General features: G+C 42.5%; 1 protein-coding gene across 1 annotated transcript in view; it reads right to left on the minus strand.

Annotated features, from left to right (window-relative positions):
• LOC307269045 (uncharacterized protein) overlaps positions 1-22,500 on the minus strand; it is a gene marked incomplete at its 5' end in the record, with an annotated part of 24,038 nt that overhangs the window by 700 nt on the left and 838 nt on the right. Inside the window, 3 exons of the mRNA XM_080051868.1 lie at positions 1-1,306; positions 16,850-16,937; positions 21,692-21,749. The exon at positions 1-1,306 is cut by the window's left edge and continues 700 nt beyond it. Coding sequence (XP_079907994.1) covers positions 620-1,306; positions 16,850-16,937; positions 21,692-21,749 — 833 coding nt within the window. The 3' untranslated portion in view covers positions 1-619. The remainder of the gene's footprint in view (positions 1,307-16,849; positions 16,938-21,691; positions 21,750-22,500) is intronic.

The following is a 22,500-nucleotide window of genomic DNA, read 5'->3' on the forward strand; positions in this document are numbered from 1 at the left end:
TCTAGAGAAACAAAGCTTAAATGTTTTTTATTTATTCAGTCCAGTCTTTAATAAAATGCCAAAACAGCTCAAAACCTTCAGCAGTGAGAGGATATGGAAATTACATAAGATGTTGAATTCAAAAAAATCACTTCAAGCTTAAATCGAAGGAACAATGTGTAACCCGTTTATTAACACGTGACTATAGTAAACGGACTGCACTTGTACATCTTTTTATTTTTTAACATAGTTTCTCCAAATAGAATCATTTAAAAAAAAAAAAAAAAGTAATTAAATGAGTTCGACATTAAAAAGGGATAACTGCAAAGACTAGCCTATTGTAAGATTTCCAAGACAAATGTCAAAACATATAAACAAAATACAAAAAGATGATGATTAAATGCAACAAAACTAAACAAATAAAACATTAAAAGTTGGTTATCCTGGGGCGCCCGTGGCACAGTGGTTAGAGGGATCTGGAGAGTTGATTTCACATCTCAGTCTTTTACTATCGCTTCTAACTGTGTAACAGTGTGAACACATTCAGCAGTGTGCTCAGATGCTCAGAGTCAGATCATGATGTGTAAACCCCTCTCTGCATTTCATTTACAAACTCACTATTGACACAGGGGGTCCAGGTTTAAACACATTTGTGCTTCTTCAGGTTGGAGTTTCTGGTGAAGCTTTTCATACATTTGTCACAACAGTACGGTTTGTGTCCTGTGTGGATTCGCTCATGCCGTGAGAGTTCAGACGGTGTGTAGAACCGTTGGTCACAGTGTTGACATTGGTGCTGTTTGTCTCCAGTGTGGATACGCTCATGATGCCTCAATCCGGAGGGGAAACTGAAGACTTTCCCACAATACTGACATGGGTAGATTTTTTCCTTTGTGTGAATGTTTCTGTGAACATTGTAAGAACTTTGCTGGGTGAATCTCTGGCCACAGTCCTCACAGCTGTACGGTTTCTCTCCAGTGTGAATACGTTGGTGGCTTTTGAGGCTTCCTGCTTGAGTGAATGTTTCGCCACACTGGTCACAGCTGTATGGCTTCTCTCCAGTGTGAATACGTTGGTGGACTTTGAGGTGTCCTGATGTAGTGAAGGTTACCCCACACTGGTCACAGTTGTACGGCTTGTCTCCAGTGTGAATACGTTGGTGGCTTTTGAGGTTTCCTGATAGAGTGAATGTTTTGCCACACTTGTCACAGCTGTACGGCTTCTCTCCGGTGTGGATTCTCTCATGTCTCGTTAAGGCCGACCTCAATATGAACTCTTTCTTACACTGTTGACAGCGGTGAGGTTTAGGTTTCCCTTTTCCTTTTTGTTTCTGTAGCGACAGACAGACAGAAATACAAAGACAAAGTATGAGTGAGGCAGAGATGTGCAGTCAGGGTCGGCGAAGACAAGGACTTAAATACTCAAAGACATTGGAGAAACAGGTCACACACATTAGGGTGGGGCCAGTAATCACACAGAAGGGACACTTGACAGGAAGAGACAATGTTTACCAAAATGAAACAGGAAACATGAAAAGACGACACCAGAGAACACAGAGCTTGACGAGTCTTAACATTTGCCTATAGCTAGGTGAAAGATAGGTGAAAGATAGGTGAAACTCGAAAAATTTGAATATCGTGCAAAAGTTCATTTATTTCTGTATTTGAACTTAAAAATTGAAACAAATATATTATATAGACTCATTACATGCAAAGTGAGATATTTCAAGCCTTAATTTGTTATAATTTTGATGATTATGGTTTACAGCTTCTGAGAACCCCAAATTCAAAATCTCTGAAAATTTTAATATTACATGAAATCAATAAAAAAGGGATTTTAAATACAGAAATGTTGGCCCTCTATAAACTATAATCATACAAATGTACTCAGTACTTGGTTTGGGCCCCTTTTGCATGAATTCCTGCCTCAATGCAGAGTGGCATGGATGCTATCAAAATCATCACTGACTGTTGAAACTTGGATGTTTTGCCTCTCCACTCTTCCTCTAGACTGTGGGACATTGATTTCCAAATGAAACGCAACATTTCATTAGGATCAGTGATGATTTGAGGTATCATGTCATCTGCTGCTGTTGGTCCACTGTGTTATCAAGTCCAAAGTCACCACAGCCATCTACCAGAAGATTTTAGAGCACTTCATGCTTCCGTCTGTTGACAAGCTTTATGGTGATGACAATTTCCTTTTCCAGCAAGACTTGGCACCTGTCCACAGTGCCAGCAACCACTAGTAACTGGTTAGCTGACCATGGTATTACTGGGCTGGATTGGCCAGACAACTCTCTTGACCTGAACTCCATAGAGAAACTATGGAGTATTGTCAAGAGGCAGATGAGACACACCAGACCCAACAATACAGACGAGCTGAAGGCCTCTATCAAAGCAACCTGGGCTTCCATAACACCTCAGCAGTGCCACAGGCTGATAGCATCCATGCAACGCCGCATTGAGGCAAGAATTCATGCAAAAGGGGCCCAAACCAAGTACATAGTACATATGCATGATTATACTTTCTAGAAGGCCGACATTTCTGTATTTAAAAACCTTTTTTTATTGATTTTATGTAATATTCTAATTTTCTGAGATTTTGAATTTGGGGTTTTTATAAACTGTAAGCCATAATAATCACAATTATAACAAAGGGTTCACATATCTCACTTTGCATGTAATGAGTCTGTATAATATATTATTTTCACCTTTAAAGTTGAATTACTGGAATAAATGAACTTTTGCACGATATTCTAATTTTTCGAGTTTCACCTGTAGATACATATCAATAACAGAATCAAGTCATTTTGATACTTCTCTCCATAAGAAATGATTACATGATAGTGGTGCAATGGATCACAGCTGATTGTGTGAATATGCCAGGTCAGGAGAGTTCAGTTATGTTTTCATCTCCGTATTGGAGCGGGAGTCAGACTACAGCTTGATGATCACTAAGTAAAAAGAACTAAATTATAAAATAAAGTTATCTCATTCTCTCTCTGTCTGTCTGCATATCTTTCTCTCTCCACTGCACGCTCAGTCACTACTATCCATGCTTAAAACTACTACGAGTAACTTTGTCCGTTGGCGGCCCCTTTGGACAAAACCGGTGGTATTTTTACGACGCCAGCTGTCGTAAAGCTGTTTTCTAGCGCGTGCTGGGCGTGCGAGAGTCAAATGATCAGGAAACAATATAGAGCATGTCCCTGTGTTGAAAGTGTGAGGGCACCGGACTCTTTTCGGCTCCGTGAGAGTGGTTAGTGACTCTGCATCAACTAATGCCAGTCAGTGCCACACACACCTGATTGCAATGAGTTGATGCAGCAGTGTCACCTAACTACTCTCACGGAGCTGAAAGATTCCGTGTCCTCACAGAAAGCGAATGAACGAGAGACGGCAGTTAGTATGGATCACGATGAGGTAATGTGTTTATGTTGTTGTAAATAATGACTTTTTCAGATGAATAATGGTCCTCTGATGATGGTGAAGCAAAGTAAACTTTGTTTTAGTACCGCTCATTCATTTAGGAGTAAACACTGCAGCTCACTCCCGTGAAATTGTGAACACGTTGCTTGGCAACGCCCTCTTCCCGCCCGTCTATCACTCTCCCTTTTAGCTTATCTTCATTGCATTTTTTTTTCTTTGATGGTTCAGTCCCGTTATCAGTAGGGATGGGGATTGAAACCCGGTTCTATTAAGGACCCGTTTCCGCTTTATTCAAAACCCGAAAATCAATAACGTTTGAGCTTATCGATACCCTTATCGTCCAGTAGGTCTTATGACGTAATGTTAAATGTCAAGCAGAGTCGTGTCTTTTAAAAATCTTATCACTTCAGTGTCATATCTTATCACAGTGGTCCGCATCATGGACTGCATTAAAAGTGTTCTAGGCCTACCTTCAACTGTCTTTGGATTAAAAAAAAACTCCTTCAACTCAGTATCGGTCTACCGGTGCTTGTGTATGGTCATATCCGCACGAAAGGCTGCGATTTGCAGTAAATAAATGTGCACATGTGTCTCCAAGTGTCTCTGTAGGCTATTTAAAAAGAAATCGAGCAAGTAGACTAATAATAACATTAATGAATTATTGATTATCGCATCACAGAAGGCCTATTGGCATATAATAATAAAAAAACACCACCTTAACTATGTTTACAGTTTAAAAATGTTTTGAATGAAATGCAAACCTCAGTGAATCATTTGCTCTTGTTTCTCTGTCCTGAGATTCACACAGACTGAGCAGTCTTGTTTAAATGTTACAAATTGAGCTAATAAACTGAACTTTGAATTTTTTTGCTGCAGAAGTTATCTCAGCTAATTTTTGTTATCTAATTTGATAATAAGGTGATTGTATGCAGAATGCTCCTGCCAGAAACTCATACAGTGGTTTTGTACAGATTAATAAATAAATATTAGCAGGTTCTCAATAGCATTTCAACTTAGGGGGGGGACATTTCTGTCCCCTGGGGGGGACAGAAATATATTGAGAACCACTGGCCTAAGCTGCGTAAATGTCCAGTAATATCTCGATTTTAATTGGTCTATGAATGATATGTAACATAAAGGCTTCTAGCATACCACATTTACGTCAAAATAAGCATAAATAATTATGCTTATTTGCGTACATGTTAAAGAATACAAATCGAAGTGCGCATGCGCGAAAATATTTTTTTGCTTGCCGTCCACAATGAATTGGAGGCAAAGGCTCAGCTTATTTTGGCGTAACTTACTAACTGCCACCTTTCTCATCAAAACGTCTACACTTTTTTAAAGTAATCGCGGATTACATGTAAAGATCGAAATAATTAACAGTAATAATACAAATAGAAGTTTATTAAATAAAACATTAATTTAATTTTTTTTGCATGCGGCGCCTGCCTACCCTGACCGCACGTCACTGCCCTAACCCAAGTATTCTGTATCAACCTGTATCATAAATATAAGTCTCACATTTATAACAAGCCAAACAGATTGAAAATCGGTTGAAAATGCAGCTAGTAATGAAGATTTAGATCCTTAAGCCGGGAACACTCCGCACTGGCCGCCTGCGGCGGTTGGCCGCATGAATGCAGGAGGCTCGCCGCTTGATCATTTGGGTCATATTGGGCCATATTCACCGCAGCCGCCGGCCGCCACATCGAAGGCGGCGATTGGCCGCGTGATCGCAAGAGGCTCGCCGCTTGATCATATTGGGCCATATAGTCCCGACGCCGAGATCAGACCCGTCACACTTACGGTGCAACAACAACAATAACATGGTCCAGCTGTGCCAAAAAATACAGATGTAGGTACACTGTGTAACCAGCGGCAGTCATGTCACAAATAACATTAAAACAGCCTGAACACGCACCCCGATCGCAAATACACACATATTACACATTAACCCTTATGCCCCGCTGGTGGAGATTTGTGTATCTGGGGTTGCATTTTTGAGATAATTTTGGCTGTGATTGTCCCCTAGCCATAAAATTTGGTAAGAAGGTGTGTTTTACAATGAAGTTTTGATATTCTGAGTTTCATCCATTTCCACTTCATTTTGACTGTGTGAGATGTTTTTGTTACACTGGGACCGCTTCGTACATTTTGTGTACCATTGACTTCCATTATGACGACATTTTTTGACCCCCACCTTTAAATTAAAGTGAAAAATATTTTTGACTGTAATTTCCCATTTCTCTGTAGTAAACTTGATAAGGTTATGTAAAAATGAGGTCAATAAAAAAAATGCCCCATTTTAGCCCCCCCCCACTAATCTCTATGGTGACCCTTTACAACAAATTGGCATCCTTGTGTAATTCATGGCTGCAAACCAATAAAAAAAATAAAAAAATACAATAAAATAGTTTTGATGTGTAGTTAGTGAACACCTCTTTTAGTCAGAATGGTTGAAGTTAAAAAAAAAAATCCAGGAGTGTGTCTGTGTGTACTCAAATCACATACACTGAAATCCTTGTCTAAAAAGATGCCATTTCGTGAACTCATAGAAAGCCATAAAACCAGTATTTTTGATTCCTTGGCCATGGCAAGATAAAATCTGAATTTATATAATGTTTTGCATTCATTTAGAAGGTAAGGCATCATATTTTAGGTTTTAACTCTTATCTAGTTGATTTATGAATTGCATATGGTGTATTACTGGGGGAAAACTTGCCTCATGACACAAACGAGAAAAAAAATAGGATTTTTCATAATTTTCAAAAATTTCAGGAATACTGGCCACTGCGACAACAAATCTAAAGAAAAATGTCAAATGTGTTTGAATATGGATGGGAGGGACTGTTGTCTGCATGTCCATGACAGAAAAAGATTGTGTGTGTATGTGTGTGCGGGTGTGTGTGTTTGCATGTGTCATTGGATAATATGGCTGCAAATCTGTACCCCTTCTATTTCTCTCCTCTCATACACACACACAAGCACACTTTTACACACACACACACACACACACACACACACACACACACACACACACACACACACACACACACACACACACACACACACACACACACACACACACACACACACACACACACACACACACACACACACACACACACACACAAAGAGAACAAAGAGAACAAGTGACAGCCTTTCTGACTTGTGTCTTTGAAGTCAATAGATCAAACACTTTTACACTCCCTCAACTTGTCAGAAGATATCAACATGACCCCAGTGCCCCAACAACAGTTTTGGTGCAGCGAATTGCATGGTGCGAAAATGTAAACAAGGTGAGAAGGCAGGAGTTTTGTTTATGCAGGTGCGGCTGATCTAAAGTTACTCTATACACCCAGTATCAGAAAAATTCATTTCTAATCTGGCAGCCATGGACAAGCGTCGATTTTATGGCAAATCCTGCTCCCAGCTCAGCGCTGATAACATCCATGGCCGGCGGCCTGAACCGAGGGGGTCAGTGGCTGACTCCCAGGCTTCTTCCTCCAGAGCACCAGAGCCTGATTCCAGCGACTCCAGCTCTGACTACTCATCTGAAGAGGAGATTGACTCCACTGAGTCAGACACCGAAACGGCAAGTGATGTCTGGATGCCGCCACCAAGTTCAGACAGTTCAGAGTCGGAAGAGGATGGAGGACTGGAGGATATGTTGTGGTCTAAGGATGGGAAAATCCGTTGGTCCCCCACTGCTGACATCATGAAGCGGCATGTCCCCCCAGCAATCCCCCAGCCAGGTCCAACTCGCTTTGCAACTGCCCGGATAACGGACATCCAATCAGCATGGAACCTACTGATGACGGATAAAATCATGAAAGAGATTCTAAAGAATACAAACCTGTACATGCAGCGGACCCCCAGGACACAGCCCTGGAAGCTTGTGGAGGAGAAAGAACTAATGGCATTCTTGGGGCTTCTGCTGCTAGCCGGAGTGTACCGTTCTAGAGGTGAGGCTGTGCGATCATTGTGGGATGAAAAAACAGGTCGGCCGGTGTTTCGAGCTACAATGTCAAGGAACAGATTTGAAGAGTTGATGCAGGCAATTCGGTTTGATGATAGGCTCACCCGGCCTAGGAGGATGAAATTCTCCAAATTAGCTGCCATTGAGCCACTGTGGGGGATGTGGGTGCATCAGCTGCCAATCCTTTTTAATCCGGGCATTGACATCACCATTGACGAGCAGCTCCTCTCCTTCCGAGGCAGATGCAAGTTTCGGCAATACATGCCTCAGAAGCCTGCAAAATATGGCCTTAAAATATGGGTAGCGTGCAACTCGGAGACCTCATATGCCTTTAAAATGGAGCCTTACACAGGCAAGCTGGGGAGTGAGAGAGAGGTCGGACAGGGCCAGAGGGTGGTCCTCCAGCTGATGGAGGGACTGAAGGGTCACACAGTCACCTGTGACAATTTTTTCACAAGTTACCAGCTGGGTGTGGACCTTTTGAAAAAGAAAAATGCAATGGTTGGAACAATCAGGAAAAACAAGAGGGAGCTTCCCCGTCAGCTCCTCCAGTTTGCCCAGAGGCAGCCCCAGTCCTCCCTTTTTGCCCACACAGAGACCCACACCGTTGTCTCCTACATGCCCAAGAAGAAGAAAAATGTCCTTGTTATGTCAACACGCCACAGGGAGGCAGCAGTAAGCGACGAGGCTGGCCAAAAGCCCACAATCATCATGGACTACAACAAGTGCAAAGGGGGAGTCGATAACCTGGACAAGGTATGTAAAACTATAAGTTAATTTTTTACTTTTTATTGCTTCTGTATATAGTCTACAAATGGCCCTCGCAGACAAAAAAGGATATATATGTTTGAAACAATAATTTATTCCTATTTTCTCTCTTTTTATATTTATCCTATAGGTTGTGGGCTGTTACCGATGCGGCCGAAGAACGAGCAGGTGGCCGCTCAGCCTGTTCTTTAACATGCTGGATGTCAGTGCGTACAACGCGTACGTCCTGTGGAGATGGGTAAATCCACAATGGAATGTAAGCAAGACCTGGCGCCGCAGGCTCTTCCTCCAAGAGCTGGGGATGGCCCTGGTCTCACCCTGGATGGCACAGCGGCAGCGTCTCCCTCGGGCCCCCACTGCAGCCGCACTTGTCAGGGAGGTGCAGGCAGGAGCTGAGGAGGCTGAGCCAGCAGAACCTGAGGAAGATGAGGCAAGGGCAGTCCCGTCTAAGAAATCGAAGAATGCAAATAGGGGCTTTTGCTCAATTTGCCACAAAAGGGTGACAATCTGCTGTGCCATGTGCGGGGACCACGTTTGCAGGGAGCACTGGTCACCAGTGTGCACACTGTGCACTGACGCACAGTAGAGACACACACACACACACACACACACACACACACACACACACACACACACACACACACACACACACACACACACACACACACACACACACACACACACACACACACACACACACACACACACACACACACACACACACACACACACACACACACACACACACACACACACACCTGTTTTGTTCTTGTACGGGTTATGGTGTTGTCTGTTTTGATAACAGTTGTTTAAAAAATGCTGTATATTTGATAAAAACCCATCTTTTGAAATAAAGACAGAGGTGATTAAATGGGAAAATTTTGCTATTCTCTTTTATTTTATCAAATTGCATTGTGTTTTCTGCAGAAAAATTGGAAATCAGAGGTAAAAAAACCGTTTCACTTTAATTTAAAGGGGGGTTCAAAAAGTGTCGTTATAATGGAAGTCAATGATACACAAAATGTACGAAGCGGTCCCAGTGTAACTTTTTTATTCAATCTGACATTAAACAAAAAGTAAAAATGCCCCAAATTCAATTTTCTCACCTATCATTCAGATGGGTGAGCCGGTTATACTAATAATAATCAAAAAAAAAAAAAAAATTGAATATTGAGTTTTAGTGTATTTTTCCAAAAAGCGTTTGGTGGTATATGATCAAAACTGGCATCTAAAGGGTTAATTTTTAATTGTGATTAATGAAATCATGACATAGATTGAACAACAACCCCTTCATGAAAAATATGGAAAAAAAAAATTTGAAAAAATATTGATCTTTTGTGGTGGCGGATTTTGCATATGATGTATGTCTGGACTCAAATGTTAGAATGCTTATTAATGAAATAGGAAACATTTGCTACAGGCCTGTATAGGCATACATTGACTGTGTTTTAGTGTAAACTGATTAACTGAAATGTAGTTTCAACCATCCCCCTCAATCTCCCGAGTGGAGCCAGCCTGACTATACATTTGAAAGGTGACAATGTTCCTGCAGACAGCCTCCTGCTGTTCTGGGGCAGCCTGCCCCACCCACGATTATAATATGAATGTATATCTCAAGCCCTGTCTGTCTCCCAACCTGTCTTCCCCTCCTTCCCCCCACCCAGCCTACCTGTCTGTCTCTCAATTACCTGTCCTTAAATAGTCCATGATTTTGAGTGAACATGGTCACTCTTTGCTGCACGTTACATGTGTTGGAACTAGTGACCTCTCCGCGGAGAATTCTTGCTATTCTTGATTGAAAATAAACCTGATGCTATACACTATATCACCGTTTGCTTGACTTTTCTTACGACAGTTTTTGGCGAGTTAATTCCAGGAAGGAGAACACCGGCAGAGGGTCCACGGGACCGGACAAACAGACTGCAAGAAGATTGATCACCTTTTTCTCAAGCCCTTCCATTTCGGGACAGAGAGGACCTCTGTTGGCCGTCCCGTGGGGAACTCTGTCATCTCCTCCGAATCGGTATGTGAGAATATGTTTTGTTTTAAAGCAACAACAATTGGGTTAAAGGATTACTTCTAAGGACATCTCTGTAGGAACTTTTTACCCTACAGTCGGAGCGAAACTCTCCCGTTTAAATTTACTTGGAAGTGAGCATCAACCTTAATTAACCATTAGTGTAATAAAGCTAGAACGCCAAAGTGAACAGCCACGAGTTAGCTTCGGCCCGGGTGCTTTGTGACTGTTAATGCATTTGAATGGCCTTCCGCCAAGCACGGGACTGGAATTGACGAATTAGTCTTATTTGTTCAAGTTGAACTGAGCAGGTTGAGAGGAAGGTTTTAGGTAGTTTAGTAATTGGTAATGTTACTTGTTCGGTTGACGGACCGGGACAAGCAGTTGGCTTGGAAAGCCTGAATTATTAAACAGGTCCTTCTGGGAGATTAAACTAGAATTGTTAACCCTTTTACAGACCAAGATATTTGTGTTAGTGGGGCTTGTTTTCGATCAAATAGCAAGAATTTTGAAATTTCATAAGTGTTTTATTGTTTGTCTTTGTTTTTTTTTGTATTGTCTTGTTGTTCTTTCATTCTGTTTTGCTTTGTGATTAACTAGCCAGGGCGCCACAAGGGAAAGGTAAGAAAACTTGTGTTGTGCTCCTATTCCTGTGTTTTCCCTTACAATGGGGAAGATTTTTAGCAAACGGGCTGATTTAGTCAATCCAAATTCGCCTTGTATACAATATAGTGATTGTGCTACCCTTTCCGACACAAACAATCTCGATTCCAACGCGCTCTACAGTACAGGGTTAACCGATTTGGCCCAGCATTGCATTTCTGCTTCTCCGCCCAAAGTTGACTTGGTGAAAATCTCTCTATGTAAACAAACCGGTAACGAGACTACAGCCTCTTATCTTGCTCGTCTAACTATAGTCCATAAGGACTTCTGTGGGCTTCCCACCCCAGATAATCTGAACGAAGGACCCGTTACAGCTTTCGAAGCCCACTTACGTTACGCTTACTTTAACGGTATGCATAAGGAAAATGCTGATTTGATTAAACATTTGTGTGTTTCTTGGGCTTCTGCCAAGCTTCAGTTGATCGAGGTGTACGCAGCCCACGTGGAGTTACTTCTGGAAAAGCAGGTAACAGAGACGTTGGAGGCGAGAGCATCTGAGCTTCACCAGGCTATCCTCGCGATTGCGATGTCTCAGGGCACGCAGAACGAGAGTGGGCGGGAACAAAATGGCCGCTTCAGACAAAATAAGAACTACAATTCGAACAACTACAAATCTCGTAATAACAAAGTTGTCCGCGATACTTGTTTCCATTGTAAGAAATCCGGGCACTGGAAGCGCGATTGCCCCATCCGTGGTGGTGACAATTGACTAGCGAAGGCTCCACAGGACGCTTCGAACCATTTACTTTTAGCATTCAGGCCTGTAGCCTTAGGATATTGAGGCATCATATGTCTTTTAGCTACCATTTAATTCCCTGTTCAGATGGCCTTGCCATTAACTTTGTCTAAAGCTAGCTGCCTATCTGTTTTAAATTCCTTTTTGAGTTTGGAGTTGTCCTGTTGAAGGGAACATTGTGCAAAGTCATTTTCTGTGGCTGAACTAGCCACACGCAAAAACAGGAGCCGGCCTTCGGGGCTGGTTGACGTGTTTTCACTTGATTTTGCTAGTGTGTGATTTCTTTCAGAGGCTTTTCCTGTGGGCTCTTTTGGCTCCATGTTCATTTCCGCTGCTCTCTCCAGCAGAGGAGCAGCGTCAAACACTCTTCCAGTTGGTAAGCGACGATTCCCTAGGTCACTGTTGTGAATGTCTGCTCTTCTATCTAGCCTAGCTTATGGATATGCCTCAGTCGAATGTAGGCTTTCAGGTTAGCTATTTTACCAATTTACTTTTAAACACTTTTGGGCCAACCAAGGTGCCCATTTTTACATTCTGCTTAGAGTATTTCTCTTGTTATTATTCGTCTGCTATGGCCCACTTCCAAGGTGTGGTATCCTCCCTGTGTTTTGCTTAGTTCAACCATCTCATCATTTGCATCTTCCTTTTGTCTAATCCTCCGTCCTGACCATGGCCTTTTGTCTTGTGTTCACCATGTGTAAATTACTGGGATTGACTGTGTTTTCCCCCAATGTTTTCCTGACTTTGGGGACTTTTGCTAAACTTGCCTGATTTAATGCTGTTTTCTTCCCATCTCTAAAATAATTTGTTCTGTCTGTTTTTCAGTCTCCCTTCAGCACGACAGGGACACTGCCACCTAAGTTGACTCTGTTAACAAATGCCTTTGTCTACACCTCCTGTGTTTACATGGATCCTCTGTAGCAAAAAGGGCTACTCTCATTTTTGCAGTCATGGCTGGACTAGCCTGTCTCCATGTACTTGTCACTTTTGCCTTGTTTCTAGCATTAATCTTGTTTACTACATGCCTCCTTTTAGAAAGAGGACTAGCCCATCTGTTTTTAGAAAATACTTGTCCTGGTTCAAGCCAAACTCCCTCATTTACATCTCTTTAAACCACAGATAAACATGCACAGCCACTCTTAAAGAAGCTGTATTGTTTTCTTGATTGCTCATTTCTTTTAGATCCCCCTTTTGTAGGCCCAGCCAACATGCCCATTTTACTTCTCAATAGCACAGAAACCCATGTTTTTACATTTATGTAAGTATCTCCCCCTTGTTTCACTATAGCCTTGCACCACTGTCGCTGTGACAATCACTTTTGCTGATAGCCCACTCACCGTTTTGATCGGCCATCAATGCCTTTAAAACATGCAATGCTAAACAGTTTTCACCTTTCAGACATTTATTTTCCGTTATAAATGAAACGTTTTTGGCTGCTTGCACTAACTTTTCCTCCTGCAGGTTTGCTATTCCATTCTTTCTCCTTTGAACCCTCGTGTTCATGCAACTTGGCAATTTGTTAGGCTCTACATTTAGGTTGGTTTAGCCTGTTTGACTGTGGGCTGTTTTATCTTTGCAACACAGAGTAGGAGAGATGTTGTATAGTGCTCTGTGGTTCTGTCCCAGAGCAAGCGATAGAGATTGCCCTTGCCCACTGATAGCCCACTTACTGTATAGCCAATTCCCTCATAGTTTTTACTACAGTGCTTTCATTTGTACTAATTTTTCTTTTTCTCCAGCATGTTTTAACTCCTTTGAAACTTTTCCTTTCTTGTGGGAAAAGCATAAGGGCAGAGTTGGCCCTCTTATTTGGTTGTTTTTGTTGCCAGTGGAGTGTTCTGTGTTTTTGAAAAAAAAAAAAAAAAAAAAAAAGAAAAGAGAGATTTTAGGTTTCTTTGTTGCAGGATTTTGTGATTTGTGTTCTGTGGTTTGCCTGCATATTGCTTCACAGCACATGTAAGACAGTGAGAGGGTTGTTGTTGTTGTTATAGTTTGGTTGAGTTTGAGGTGTTTTATGTGTCAGAGCACAAAGTTCTGATCTCTGGTTTTGCCAAAAAGCAGTCAGTTGGCTTGTTTTTCTCTCTCTGTGTTTTGTGTGGAATCTCTGGCATCTGCCTGACCATAAGACATCTTGGTCACCTTGCTGCCAGCATTTTTTGAATGCTTGATTTTTGATTTTGTTTGGATTAACTCTGTGCACTTGGGTGTGCATTTCAGTTGATTTATTGCGCGCAGCGATCGTTTAAGTTTTACTTAAACTTGTTTCTTGTTTTGCTACTAACTTCATCTTTGCTTCCCGACTCTTGTAGGTGCTGATTATTTCCCTGGAAATATGCTCATCTCATGCTATTCCCATACCTGTTTTCTTTTATGTTTCTTTGTACTGTTTCTCGCATTCTGTGGTTTTCCTAAAACCTAACACAACTCATTTTAACACAACTAACTTTGCAATTTGTTTTGTTTTATTTGCTGCACATTATCAACATTTTGCTGCAAACTTGTTGATGTTTCACCACAGTTTACATTGTTGGCCTTGCGGGTCCAATCGGTAAGTTTAGTATGGTTACGTTTTGCTTGATGACCGCATCCAAAAGGTAAGATCACTTTGTTTATTTGACAAGTCAACATTGTTGTTATTTATGGCTTTGACTTTCTGCTATAAGTGTTATCTTCTTTCCCTTTTAAGCTGATTTAGTGGGCTTTTCTCAATTTGCCATGTTGATACCTCATGTCGCTGTCTCTTTGATTATATTTGAACAATATCCTTCTCTCCTCTATGCGTCACAGTGTATGCAGCAGTGTTTTCCCCTGTCCTGACTTGAAAGGCGCCTCCGCTGTCCCTTCCAGACCTGGAGCTTTGGTGGATGTCTCTGCTTCACGGCATCTGGCCTCAGAGCAAGGCCAAGTTGGCTTCACGGTGATTTCTGCATCCAACACACACATTAGTGACAACCCTTTTGATGCTATTTGCTCCTACCCTAAGTAGTTGCAGGGCGCATATGTGATACCTTTACAAACTGTTTCTTTTTGGCTGCCATAGCGGCTATGACTGCCGTTAAACAAAATACTTGAGTTTTCCCACAAACAATTTTTCTAAGCACGCCTGCTGTCAACTGTCCCTGTCACGGTCACTCCCCTGTCTTCTCTTTCTGCTCTCCACAGACTGGTGAAGGATGCACTACCACGACCAGCCACCACCCGAGGATCGGTTTGTGGTCATGGCTCCCAGACGGAGGTTCTGACAAGCAAGCGAGGGACAGGACCCTTTCAACTCCTCCTCTCCTCCATGACGGCCGTGAAGGTTGCAGAACGGACCACCTGGATCCATGCCAGTCACAGCGAACGGATCGAGAGGCACCTACAGGACTACAGCCCACCAGCATGGACCAGATGACATCAGCTGGACCAGCACCAGCCACGACGAAGAAGAGGACGGCCAAACCACCTCGCTCCATGGAGAGCCAGACGACGCCCTACCGCGCTTTGGGCTTTAGTCTTGATGTGTCTGGCCTGCGTCCCCCCCCCCCAGATGTGAAACACCGCTTTCCTATTGTCTGTCTACAGGACCCTCATCGCCGTCGAGGGTGCACAGTGTGCGCCCTCCATGCTTTCAGACCTGATGGAAAATGTCTGCCTTTCTGCTACCCTTGGGGCTCTTTGAACTTTACAGGCATTCTAGGACTATTTTGCCTTATCGTTTTTGGTTTCAGCTTTTCATTGTTTCTTTGGCCTTAAACTTTTGTTTTGTTTTTTTTGTTTCTTTGGTTTAATGTTTTTCCTCTTTGGAATTCGATGAGGTTTTTTCACATTAAACTCGCTTCTTGATATTTTGGCCTTATCCTTTGATTCTTGGCCTGTCCTGGGTTTATAATTTTTCCTTACGAGGTTTTTTTTATTATTCCCTGTTATTACTTTTGCCTTACATTTTGACTGTTTTGGGGTTTTATTTGTTCCCCTAGTGTATATTTTGCCTTACTGTGGTTTGCTATCTTTTATGTTATCATAATATGATAAAAAGAGTGAAGTGTGGTGGCGGATTTTGCATATGATGTATGTCTGGACTCAAATGTTAGAATGCTTATTAATGAAATAGGAAACATTTGCTACAGGCCTGTATAGGCATACATTGACTGTGTTTTAGTGTAAACTGATTAACTGAAATGTAGTTTCAACCATCCCCCTCAATCTCCCGAGTGGAGCCAGCCTGACTATACATTTGAAAGGTGACAATGTTCCTGCAGACAGCCTCCTGCTGTTCTGGGGCAGCCTGCCCCACCCACGATTATAATATGAATGTATATCTCAAGCCCTGTCTGTCTCCCAACCTGTCTTCCCCTCCTTCCCCCCACCCAGCCTACCTGTCTGTCTCTCAATTACCTGTCCTTAAATAGTCCATGATTTTGAGTGAACATGGTCACTCTTTGCTGCACGTTACATGTGTTGGAACTAGTGACCTCTCCGCGGAGAATTCTTGCTATTCTTGATTGAAAATAAACCTGATGCTATACACTATATCACCGTTTGCTTGACTTTTCTTACGACACTTTCATAATTGTAATGCAATTTAAAGGTCAAAATACACAAAATGTACGAAGCGGTCCCAGTGTAACTTTTTTATTCAATCTGACATAAAACAAAAAGTAATAATGCACCAAATATAATTTTCTCACCTATCATTCAGATGGGTGAGCCGGTGATACTAATAATAATCAAAGTAAAAAAAAAGATTTGAATATTGAATTTTTGTGTATTTTTCATTAAAGCGGTTGGTGGTATATGATCAAAACTGGCATCTAAAGGGTTAATTTTTAATTGTGATTAATGAAATCATGACATAGATTGAACAACAACCCCTTCATGAACAATATGGAAAAAAAAATTGTGAAAAAATATTGATCTTTCATAATTTTAATGCAGTTTAAAGGTCAAAATACACAAAATGTACGAAGCGGTCCCAGTGTAACTTTTTTTTAACGGGGCATAAGGGTTAACAGCAATTCAGCAACATACTAAACACAATGACAACAGCAGTGTGTGCTCAGCGGCAAAAATAAAGGCAGACATCAGTCTACCTGAAAGTGAAAGTGTGCCGGCTGACGGAGGACAACACCGGTGCTTCGCTGTACTATATTGGAATTCCACACGGACACCGCCGTCAACTTTGGGTTCATATTATACTCAGGAACAGCACACAGCTGGGTGAGTTTCACTATGCTAACCGGCGCTACCTTGGCTAAAGTACAACCAACAGCTAAACAGATGCAAAATACACATACTTGCAGAATGTATTGGAAGCCCAATGTCCTCACTCTCCACACGCCCACCTCGTCTTGCAGACCACCGGGCAATCTCAACGCTGATTGGCTGTGGAAGCGCAAAGATGAAAAATGTCATCTTCTGCGTTCGCCGCACATGTTGGCCGCGCTGCAAATGGCAGCGCCTTCGATTCACGCGCTTCGATGAGGCGATTATTGGGTGGACGCGCGGCCACGCGCTAGTACATTGACTTTATATGTATGTGTATGTATGTATCTCGCCTCGTGGCCAGTGCGGCGTGTTCCCGGCTTTACAGACGTGTCTCCATTGACTCAATGCAGTCAGAAGGCGAGAGGCACCTATTTGCAGACACATGGGGGGAAAAGTGGAGCTCCACCGGAAGTCAATTCTATTGGTCAGAATTGTACGCCCCAAACTCAGTTCACTCGTTCATTGGTCAAAAGCGTTGTCCCTCCCCGAACGTCATTTCATTGGTCGAAACCCATGAGCTCTCAATTTCATTGGTTTAGAAGTGTTTCATTTATAAGAGTTGATATTTGTAGCCTATGTGATTGACCTAGCCTACTCGTGATGATTGTGAATTAAACAGACGGATTTCAGAAGCTTCGTTGCTTCATTCATCTTCTATCTCAACATCTCTACAGAGTTTGTTTTCACTTCACGCTGCAGCTCCGACTGAAGAAAGAGTCACTGCCACAACGCGACCCTGTACAGTTTAAAGCAAAATCACTCCATAGAAATCTCCATCGGGATGTTTTTATCATTTCCTGATGATTTTACTTTTGACCAATCATTTATCTGATCAGTGGCGTAGTTCTCAGCCCTCGTGCCGTTCATATGCGGCCACCTTACACGTCGTGACATGCTCTACATTCAGATTAATAAACCTATTGTATTGTATGTATTTGTTTATTTATTAACAGGAGTTTTTTTTAACGTATGTGCCACTGAACATAGGCTATTTAGGCTATGCATGGTTGAAATGTAATTCTGCGGCTACGCGATCGTTACTGTTCAAATTGCGTCATCACAAAGTCACAGACGAGTATCGATCGTTAGCTTAATATGAATATAGAAATTGTATAATAATTAAAACTGTGATCACTAGAGGACAAGGGATCTGGTAAATCAATCAGGATCTAGAATGGAAACTGTCACCTTATGTGTCTGTCTTTCACCCCACTTTTAAAATGAGCTGTTTATTTTAATGTGGTAGCACTTTTTGTGTGTTATTGATAAGAGTTTATATTTGTATGTGATTGACCTAGGCTACTTGTGGTAATTGTGAATTAAAGAGACGGATTTCGGAAGATGTACACAAAGCTTTGTTGCTTCAATCATCTTCTACCTCAACATCTACTTTTTACCACCGTCCTGCCCACTTGGGACCCTTAACAAACTGACGTATTTTACTGTGTACTAGCACCACTCCGGCAATGTTAAGGTTGCTTTATAGTCCTATCTGTCTAACAAACAATTGACAGTTGACAATTAGGCATATCTGTGTAACAAATATATAATTATCCTGACTTCCAAAAGCGTCTTTTCCATTCTGATACGTCATTTAATGAAGCTGTCAAATGTACCGGCACTTATAGCTGTCATCTTCTAAACCAATGAAATTGAGAGCTCATGGGTTTCGACCAATGAAATGACGTTCGGTGAGGGACAACGCTTTTGACCAATGAACGAGTGAACTGAGTTTGGGGCGTACAATTCTGACCAATAGAATTGACTTCCGGTGGAGCTCCACTTTTCCCCCCATGTGTCTGCAAATAGGTACTCTTGCAGAAGGCACGTCTTCCCCATTCCAAAATGGCGGCCGCTGCGATGCATCGTTCCAACGTACAACAGAGCCAAAGGCGGCTTCTATGTATATCTTAGTGATGGGTCGATGAGGCCTCGTGAAGCGTTTCGACACATTACCAAACTGTATTGATACTGTGTCGGTACTGTGTCACTGTGCTGCTCCATACTGACATCTGCTGAATCTTTAAAATCATTACCGGCAACCCAATCACAGACTCAACTGATTTAATGACCATGATAGGCTATACAATAATATAATTTAACTTATTGTTTTTTATATTGTAATATTTCATATCTTAATCAAAGTTTGAATATCTTTGATATTGTAGTGAAAGTTGGGGTGTTGAGTTCTGATAGATCAAGTGGGAACTGGGAAGAACCATATGAAATTACAAGGAAATAAAAACAAATACCTTATTTGCGGATATAAGATCAGAATGGTCCCACACGGCGGAAACTTTTATTTTTCTCTCTGGCTCCATTATGGCTTGCAGACAAGGTTTTCGTTTGAAATGATGCGTGATTGTTTTGGCACAGAAGCATCCCGTTCACAGATGCGCTTCCTTTTAAACACAGTTTGGCGCGCCCGACGAGCCGCATCGACAAGCGATACTGCAACTGTATCGTGACGTGACTTTCTTAAGGCCAGGACACACCAGCCCGATAATCGCCGTCGTCAAAAAAAAAGACGAATCTGTTTGGTGTGTGCCGTGACGTCGGCCGACGTAGAGGTTGTCGGGCTTGTTTTGAGCCTGTTGGCCGCCGATTGAACATGTTCAATCGGCGGCCGACCGTCTTTCATTTGGAGCAATTTGATTGGTGGAGGGCTAGCGAATCAGTGAAGCCCGAAAGTGAGGCGGGTAGCACAAACAGCTAACAACAGCTAGCCATCGTTTTAATGTGTTTGTTCGTTTCGTTTTGAGAGTACTCACATGCATCAACCCTTGTTGACTGCTCGACACCATGCTCGACACTCTCTGCTAAAAATTGTGCTCTTATGGTCCATAAATATAAATACGTATTTCTATCTATGTTTATGCTCTAGAGAGATGTCCAATCATTTCCGGCTTTCGTATTTTTTCGGGCCACAATCATGGACGTTGGAAGTAGGGGTGCGGGGGGTGCGGCCGCACCCCCCCTCACCACCGCCTGCACCCCCTCTCCGCCCCCCTACACTTTGCCCTGTGCTCCCGCGATTGCTCTGTAAACAATCTCATAGCCTAAGTCCTCTCTTTCCCATCTCCTGCTCCCTCACATCAACTTGACAGAGCATAACACTATAATATATATAGTTTATAGGCTATACAGTATACTATGTAGGCTAGATTACATATGCCTGTCGCATTTCTTCACCGTGCCCAGGACGAGATTACGGTTGTGCCCCGCCTTCCCATGCGCACTTCGGTAGGTGAGAGTGCTGAGGGGCGCGCACTAATGAGCATTAGGTTATCATTAAAAATCCAGTCTGCTAAGCGCCCTGCCACAGGGGGGAGAGAGAAAGAGAGAGAGAGACGCGCTGACAGGATGCAACGTTCACCTGCGCACCTGCTCCTCCAAGGTGTGTGCCGGTATCGTGCCAAGTTACCGCTGATAAGAATTGTGTCCCCGCCGGCCGCCCGGTGAGCGCGCATGCATCAAGTAAAGGCGAACATATTAACACTTCATAAGGTCGTAAAAAAGTCGGGTCGTCTTATATTCGGGGTCTAGTATTCGGCGTCCAGTAATGGACTGCCCGTTACCAGAGCGGTCATTCAGCTTCAGGACCTGTGTCCAACTTGTGTTTATTTTATTTTTTCGGGTGGAACAGTCATTATGTTGCGAGTCAACGTATCAGAGGCAGGAATCGGCTGTGCGATGGACTTTTGCTGTGGCTTGCACTGCTGAGGAGAGATTGCCAACTGCGCTGTCCTTTTACGCACCAGCAGGGCCGCCGTAATGTTAAGATTTCATAATTTGCTTCAATGCCCTTATGATAATAAGAATGAGAGGCTTCATTAAAACGCTGTCCATGCGCTGTCTATGCGGTCGTTGTGATTGTAACTTTGTCGGCTGTAAACTGAAACTAACGGATATCGCGGAAGCTTTCCCCTCGACAACGTGACGTGCACTGCCCCGGTTATCATTCACCGATCACAGCGCCGGGGCTCAAGAATACAAATGTAGGCTATGCAGAAAAGGAACAAATAGGTGAATAAAAATTCACCAGAATGCAGGAAATTAAGCATTTAATGCTCAAAAAATTCTGGGGGAGTACCCCCAGACCCCCACTGTCACAATTGTTGTCATAACCCAATGTTTAATCAAAACCTACATCGTTCAAATTCAGGATAAAAAAAAGGCTATAGGATACTTTGGAAAATTCATAAATGTTATTTGCTTTTATAGTTCGTTTTAATAGCTATTTTAGATATAAGTAGGCTATTTTATCATGGTTATAGATTGCTCATTTTACCAGTAGCCTACTGCTTTGTCTGATAGCGCTGCACCTCGGCCAATTTACAGCACCCCCCCTCAGAAAGTAGTTCCAACGTCCCTGGCCACAATACAGATTAGCGCCGCCTGCTGTTGTGGAGACATTACGTCCCGCGAGCGTACGGAAAATAAACAGTCGTCTCGGTGTGTTCTTTAGCAGCGACGGGAAGCTGGAGCTTCCTGAAACGGCCGACTCCATTTTTTTTGACGACGGCGATTATCGGGCTGGTGTGTCCTGGCCTTTAAAGCGATACGCGCACCGACACGGGGCTTCGCTCTATGAGCTCAACACATGCGCCGACGCATCGGTGTCGCCCGACCCATCACTAGTATATCTATGAGTCCAGATCTATGGGTCTCTCATTCTGTCCATGTGGCCAATAACAACAGTTCATCAGTACAGATGATACTTTTTTCATATAGTTTTTCTTAATGTACAACCCGAGCGATGGCTTCAGATATTTGATCAACACGTGGTCTGGATGCTACAGCTAAAGGCTAACTCCACTATAGTCTGTGTATGAATCCTTCTATTGATCGCTGACGTCATGAGCACTGACCTGAGCGCCGCTTGAGCCCGCTGTCTGTCTGGTGGGGACGTCCTCCTCCATTCCTGCTCTGTCTGTATCCAGCAGTGTGTGTGTGTGTGTGTGTGTGTGTGTGTGTGTGTGTGTGTGTGTGTGTGTGTCCAGCAGCTTTTCTCTCAAAGTGCGACACAAACGTTCTTCTTCTTCTTCTACGTGTAATGGCGGCGGGCTACAAACTGACTTCCGTTGTAGGCCACCCCCTGCTGTACCGGAGTATGTATCAACACGACCACATTAAAACAATGATACATTGTAGGCCTCTAGTCTAGTTCATCCAAAATATGCCTGTTAAAGATCAGCTGATTGCCATTTCACAAAGTAATGCAAAGAAAACGAACAGCAAAACAAGAAAAAAATGTATTTGTGAAATTCCTATTTGGTGGTTTGATTTCAAACCGGATATAAATTGAACAGAATTGTTTGTTAACTTTTTCTTTTTAAATACTTTATTTTTTTGATTACTTTTTTTTAAGAACACAAACACACAACTGAATAAGTGAACACACAAACAAAAGTCAAAACAAAATAAAAACAACCAACATGGCATACTCTACTTTACAGGTTTCTAAGGACATTGTTTAAACTAAAGGTAAATGTTAAGCAGAAAATAAAAAGTCAACGAGGTGTCATGTAGGTCCCTTCAGTACTGTTATATAGTCCAGGAAAGGCTGACATATCTGTTTAAACTTCTCTGCTTTCCCTGAAATCTCATAACTTATTTTCTCCATATACTGTATATAGAGAACTCCATGAGCCACATATCAAAGCAGGGGGCTATCTCC

The sequence above is a fragment of the Ammodytes marinus genome (assembly GCF_949987685.1).
Source record: "Ammodytes marinus genome assembly, chromosome: 23".
Classification (NCBI taxonomy): Eukaryota; Metazoa; Chordata; class Actinopteri; order Uranoscopiformes; family Ammodytidae; genus Ammodytes; species Ammodytes marinus.